This window comes from Eurypyga helias, unplaced genomic scaffold, assembly GCF_000690775.1.
Source record: "Eurypyga helias isolate BGI_N326 unplaced genomic scaffold, ASM69077v1 scaffold45352, whole genome shotgun sequence".
Classification (NCBI taxonomy): domain Eukaryota; kingdom Metazoa; phylum Chordata; class Aves; order Eurypygiformes; family Eurypygidae; genus Eurypyga; species Eurypyga helias.
In genome coordinates this window covers 6,867-14,101 of record NW_010238752.1, presented here as the reverse complement: position 1 = coordinate 14,101, position 7,235 = coordinate 6,867, and the positions used below count along the sequence as shown (strand labels likewise).

Genomic DNA, 7,235 nt, shown 5'->3' with positions numbered 1-7,235 from the left:
ATCAACCAGTACCCCCAGTCCCCAAGTCAGTCGCCCCTCCACCAGGGAAAACTATTCCCGGTACAAATGGCCTGAAGCCGTGACACCTCATCAGCGCGAGGCGTGTGCAGTGCCCTGCGTAACATTCCACCCTGCTTCTGCACGTTTCTTTTAACGCTTCATGACATCATCAACCCAATCTTATTGATCTGCACCAGTGCTCACCAGCAGAAAAGCAGAAGACAAGGCTAATAAATTTGCAGGCTCCGGGTCAAATGTCAGTTGCAAAAGACACTGACAGTCTGGGAACAAAAAAACCCCTTGCAGTCACAGACTAACACTTCCTATTCCCATTTTTATTTGGAACGAAACCAAGACGATGCTATATTTGACGGAAACAGAAGCATTTTGAAATGTGAATTTTGGACAATTAAATTGCTTATGAACAGTGAAAGCGCAGGAAAGCAAAAGCAAATCATTTCATCTCATTATTTTGGGAACAGAAACCAAACTCCACTAAAAAGGAGAAAAGAAAAAAAAAAAAGCAGCAGAAGCTGGCAGAATCAGTGACAACCAATCACCTGCGGTTTTCATCCAGCACATCCAAGACCTGCTGGTAAGCCCTACGAGTGGAAGACTGGATGAACGACAAAATGCCACGAGCAGAGTAAAGATTAGTTCCATCTTCAGGTAACATACTGGGAGGACAGACACGAGCCTGTTGCAGTGACGGTGTCACGCTGTTCGTACAAGCATAGTAAATGGAGAGAGAAATACTACAGTCAGATTTTAGATGAAAAACCAGCCTTTTCAGACAGACCCCACTCCAAAATGCTTATTGCTTGTTCTTGGTTTACCCTTCTCCCACCACTCTAAGGTAACACTCCCAAATTCTAGTAGCATAGGGATCACCAGCTGCGTTTAAATGTTCTTCAGGAACAAACACAAGCACAGCTTTGATCTGGTATACATGTCAGTTTTAGACAGTCCTTGTCCAGCTAAATCTGCCCCTGCTGAAATCAGCATTCAAGTCCTCACTGACATCAATGAGAAAACTGTTTTTACAGGGATTTTGAAAAAATCCTACCCGTAATCTATTTTCAAAATACAAGCTTTTTTAATCAGAAGAATCTCACACAGAATCTCTACAACACAAATTTTTCTTCAAGCTGTGACTAAAGACCAAGATAGTATTTCCATTTGTCTGTGAACAAAGTTTAGCGGCAACTGCAAGAAATTCCCCCAAAAAGCACAGAATTCACATCCCAGTGACAACAAATTACACGATCTGAGTTTTTGACTATGACGCCAAAAGAGTAACAACATACACAGGACTGAAATCCAAACACGACCACTTGGATTATACAAACCTCATCCCTATCAGACAGGAATTCATTTTGATAAGCTGCCTTGGATTTGCTCGTGTCTTTTTTACATTCCTCCTGACTTCATCCACATCATCCTTCACACATCAACATTTTTTGTTGATTTTTTTCTTAGGTCAGGACACTTTTAATTAAAGGTGAGATGCCTTTTTAATAGGAGGTAACTTCTGTTAACTCAACTGTACATATTAACACAAAGGCAAAACAAAGCGGGAGTCACTGTAGCCTCTAAATCTTGGGATAGTTTTTACTCCAACATTAGCATCCATAATTCAATATATTTCCTTTGATCTTGCCACTTGTACTTTGCTCAACAGTTTTTGGAGTTCAAAGCCAATTTTCCCACTTTCGGCATTATTAAGAAATTAAGCAAAGCATTAGTGGCTGAGTGCTTGGAAGCTGGTTTGATATGTGGATAATCTCTAGACGGGTCATCATTCTGTGGATACTCTGACTAGAGTCGTTCTGCAACTGGCTGGCACCAAGACCACAAAGCTGAGTAAGAGGGAAAATTCACATCAAAAAGACAGGGATGCCACTGCACCCACGGAGGAGTTCAGCCATCCGGGCCTTCAAGAAACACACCAAGACAGCAGCGGCTGGTGCTTGCCTGGCACTGGTCATTACTTAGTGCCTAAACTGCAGGTATCTTTTCATGCTGCTGCAGACGAGAAAGCAAAAAGGAAGAGGCGTTAATAAACAGCTACTTCACTTCTTTACAGCTTTCATCATCCTCCAAGACTGCTAGAATCCACCTTTCTTTTGTATTTATGAGGATTTCTACTTTGCAGTCAATGGCAGCGGTCACACCCACCCATTTGACTCTTGCGTCGCATTGGAAATGCCAATATTCACTAGACAAATATCAAGAAGCAGGGACAGGTAGGGAAATACTGCCACTAAAGTGAATTTTTGAGAATTTCTACTCCTTTGTGGATTTGCTGGCTTGAGAAAAACAAGGGAAGAGCTGAAGGCTTGAACTCATAGCTTGTTTTACAGTAAAAGTAATTTTTCTTGTTCATCGCTTAAGAGATTTACAGAATAGGCTGAATGCCACTAAAAAAGGGAACAAGCAGCATTCAGACATACTGCAAACTGGAAAATGCCGTGGAATCGCTGTTGCCCAGAATGGTATTACTGTAAATGCCACAGAAATGTTATTTGCAGCTGAACCCTTCTGTAGGGACTGAAAACAACCCCAAAAAGCTATTTAACTGAAAGCGCACACATCCCCTCTGAGAAAGTTAACATGTGCTGATTAACTGGAATGTGTACATAATAAGGAAAAAACAAGGTGGACTTCTGAACTAGATAATTCCTAACCCCATGGGCTAGTCCCTGGACTACTTTATGCTCACTGTTTTATAGGTGGCTTGTAAGAAAAGGCAGCTTCAAGTTATTACTGAATTGATTTTGAGACGTTCTTTAATTCTTACGTAAGAGAACATTTTGTTTCCTAAATAATTTAATTATTTAAGAGAGTATTTCAACTATTTGCTCCTGAATATCAGCTAAACTGTACAGCTACCTGAAGTTACTCTCATTTTTCCACAAAGGCTATTGCAAATTTTAATATTCTTCCAAAGTGTGTGGTTGGAGAAGGACCTCACTCCCCCTTTCTGTCTGAAAGTGAGAATAACTCTAGGAAGGACGCCGCTGTCAGGAGTCCAGCCTCTCTTTTAGCACTCCCTGGTTACAAACACCAGTCAGTTCCGGAGCCTGAACCGAAACAGACCACACAGAATTGCCGGAATTACTATGGAAGAGCACAGTAACGTTCTCTGTGCAGAGTTTTTAAAAACTCTAAGCAGAGTTTTTAGCTTAGCGGTAATCTCCCCTAAACCTGGCCAAAACAGTTGTGATATACACAGGGTTGAATTCAGAGATTTCTCTGACATCCAGGTCTGGAAATGTCAAATGAAAGGTAAACAGATTTAACTAATGGAGGTTATTTGGAACTCAAGCACATGGACAGACTGCATTCTCATTAAGGACATGCACACCATCACCTTTTCCCCAGTGACTCGCATGAAGAACAGAATTTCTCAAACTGTGACACTGAACTCTCCAGAGAGAGATGTTTTTCTGAGGGAAAGGTTGGAGCAGAACTAAAAATTAAACACTGTCCCCTTTTCCACGCTCTCTTGGTGGTTTGCCGACTTCCGATGCAGAAGTGGAACCCCTGCATTCGACGCTGGCTGGCAGTGGCCAATGAAAAGCTTTGTTTCTCTGGCTCTTCAAAACCAGCCCAAGAGCAAAAAAATCACACTAAAGCCTCTGTGCAATTTAATTTTTTTTTATGACTCGGTTCTTAGTCAAAGCCGTCCCTTTCCTTTTGCTGCCAGGTATTCTTCCCTGTGTCCTTTACAGAGTGAAATGATGTGGCAAAGTTTGAGAAACCCTGAAGCAAAATTAGAAATCACAAATTCAGTGTAGCAAAGGATGTTTCGAATTTTATACTCTAAACTACAGATATTTAGTCAGAAAATTAGTATTTCAGAGAGCTACATAATTAAACACACTCTTGATTTTCATATACCAGGTAACATTTAGGCTTACGTGCATTCCTTAGTCGAAAGAGGTGACTGGAACCGTGGCATTTTATTTCTTGGGACAGTATCTGATCTGTGCCACCTTGAATAACAATTGTAATTTCTTAAGTAAGCATCCTTATAAACAGAGGGACTGTAATTTAAAGAGCTGTCATTATTGCTGTGCAGACAGTTATTGTACAAGCAGGTGCCTACTTCTCAGCCTCAGTTTTCTAAAAGCATTTGAGAATTACTGTCTTTAGTGAAGCTCAACTCCTGAAAAATTCTCAGAACTGTCTCTGCAACTGGATGACGAGAAGAGAAAAGCAACAGAGAAGAAACAACTGTTTGTACCGTGAAGAGAACACCGTGATAGGGAGCCCAGCCAACTCTCTCACTTCAAATCTGACGGTCTACTTCAGAATATTTAATTTTGTCACTTTGTAGGTCAAGCCCTAGAATTTTGTGCAGTACATCTGCACGTTTTGTCCCAGGAGGGCAATAGTGTCCCAGATTAAAACTTGATTATTACAGTCTTGTTTAGAAAACAAAGGTTTTAAAAGGCAGTGTTCCACACGCCTTTCAATGGGGACCTCATCGCAGACATAACACTCTACTGGGATGCCATCGCGACATTGACTCCAGGAGGTAAGAGAAACAAGTAGCATTTTTTGGATAGGGATTAAATATTTGAAGTAAAACACGGACTCTCTTTCCCATTTGGAGATGTGAACCCGCACAACCAGACTCCCACAAGCACAGGAAAAGAAGAGCTGAACTTTGTCAGGTTAGAGTGCCATAGCATTTGTTACTGCTGAACTAAACTCCTTAGACAAGGTGTGGACTTCAAACTCAAGCCAGTTTTGATGAAGCAGCAACGTATCATTACAGTAATTAGAATAAAAATCATTTTTTCAGCCAACAAGACTGGCAATAAGAACTTTAGGAGCAGCTGGTTTCTCGTGGTTTTGTACCACGGGAAAAAAAAAAAAAGAGTATTTCTAGATGGTAAAGAAGTTTCAGTGTGATGTGAATGATGTAACAGGTGGATAATTGTGCAAAGAATTCATTTTTAGTAGAATGTATCTGCTTAAACGGTCCAAGCTAAACTTAGAAGAGGTGCATCACGTTTACCACGAACCTCTCCTAGAGAGGGTGGTCCACGAGCCAGGCGATACCCCGTACCGTCTGAGGCAGCACAATCTGCACCAAGAGGGCTGGTTTGCCTGCACCTTGAGCCATAGGGTAACACTTCCACAGGGGCAGCTCCTCTAAGTAGCTACCACAGCGAAACCAGAACGCCCCATTATCAATTTTGTTTGTAGAATTGCTATTTCTGGATTTATTTAAACGGAACTTGCAATTTTTTTCTTTTGCGGCGTACCGTGTAGGTTCTGCGGGCCTAAACTGTGAGGAAGCGAGGGCTGAGAGACACCTTTTCCACCAAGTACAAGGGGCTCGGCTTTCCTCCATCTGTGAGCGCCACACAAGTTCCACCCCGCGCACATGGATTCACAGAACGTTCCCCTGAGAGCTGGCCAGGTACACAGCCACATTCTCCACCTGGAGACGGACGAGACCTGGATGAGGGAAAAATGCCAGACTCAGCACTGCCGAGTCCCACAGCACGTTCAAAGCGATTTCTGGTTTCGGATCACACTGAGTCGGAGGCAGCAACGATGACAGAAAAAGAAGCAACTTCTAGGAATCTCAGCGATTTCAAAGCAGATGATCTGCACGCCAGGCAGAGCATAACTTGGGAGGACAAGAGACAGAAGTTCTACTCAAGTGCGTTATCTGCAGGTCAGCCAGCTTGGAATGCCGCAGTGAAGGCAGCTAGCTTCTTCCCCATGGGCAGCAGCGAGAGCAGACAGAGCAGGCTCAGTATCAGCCAGCTGCTATCTTCCACACAAATGGAAGAGAAGGGATCCTGGATCAATCTAACTGCTGCTAGGGGATTAATAAACTCGGACAGCAAATAATATTCAGAGCATCACGAACCCGTAGTTCCATACACAGCGATGGAGCAAAGCATACAGGTTGAGTTTTACAGGTTTAGGATTTTCAGATTCAAGAAGCCCAGCATTGGTGATGAAGCTGACAGCATCTGGATCCATCTTGTCAGAGCTGATCTTGCCAGTTTCCCAGACGGCGGGCTGGGCAGACACAGCCCAAAACTCTGGGAAGACTAAACCAATCCGTGGAACAAGGATAGAGTGATTTCAAGAAATCACAAGAATTCATATACCATCTGTTTTTTCCTTTAAGCGCAACACGTCAAAGACCGGCAAAGCAGAGCTGGTAACATCCAAGGAGTGAACTTTTCCACAGGCAGCTTCCCTCACACTAAGGCCACCTATTCCAGCACGTATCATGTGCAGACCCTCAGGCGGGTAGGCGAGGGCCATTCCTGCACTGAAATTCTAGTGTGTTCAGTCCAACAGGACATAACTGGATGACCGATACCGCAGGGAATTCGGGCGCTTGGTGGGCTGCTAGAACGTCTGGAGACTGAGCTGATCAGGAGCTTAGGGATGGGAATCTCCTTTTGCCAGCTCAGTGAATATGTGACTCAGCAGACTTGAGTCCCGAGACATGAGCAATCTGTAAGCTCATATGAACCACAAGCCTGATGCAGTAAGAGAAGGAAGATATGCAACAATATTTCCATGAACATCTCGTGGAAGAGGAGAATTATAACGTGTCTGAAACACACATCATACTTCACCAGTTTTGGACTCACCAACAGGTAGATGGTACCTCCTAGTGCCACTGCCGTAAATAAAAGAAAACAGCCATTTCTAGGACATAATTCACTTGATCTAGTTTAGACCAAAAATAGGTAGACCCTAAGTAGGTCAAGTACTTATTTCCCTCTAGTTACTGAAAATTAAGTTAATGGTGATTTAGCAGTAGTGTTATCCAGTCTATATTGGGACAGATGAATCACATCTTTTAGGTCTTAAATCTAAGATCCTTTCAACAAGGGCAAATATTCTTTATGGCAGCTCTATCAGGAATCTTTTATATATGAGCTTTAAGTGTCGTATTGCAAAAACAGTTATTGCCAGGTAGAAAGAGACTGTCACTCAGAATAAACCATGATTAATCAAAGACTATCATATCTAATAAAAACATACAGACCTGTATGTCTTCAGAAACCACCAGAAGGATTTCTACCTCGGATGGTATCAATAGTTGACGTTGCCAATTCTAAATGCTACTTGCCATTTTGGTCTCGAAAGGTTATGATACATACTCACAGATTCCAGCACATTAAGCACATTGACAGCAGAGAAAAATTACTTATTCCAATATTTATGAGAAATACACACATTCC

The 7,235-nt window shown here is 42.5% G+C and overlaps 1 protein-coding gene across 1 annotated transcript in view; it reads right to left on the bottom strand.

Annotated features, from left to right (window-relative positions):
• Positions 1-553: 553 nt before the first annotated feature.
• The window catches only part of MFF (mitochondrial fission factor), a gene marked incomplete at its 3' end in the record, with an annotated part of 9,616 nt that continues 2,934 nt past the window's right edge, over positions 554-7,235 (bottom strand). Inside the window, 2 exon segments of the mRNA XM_010147941.1 lie at positions 554-719; positions 3,924-3,998. Of these exon segments, the coding sequence (XP_010146243.1) occupies positions 554-719; positions 3,924-3,998 (241 nt within the window).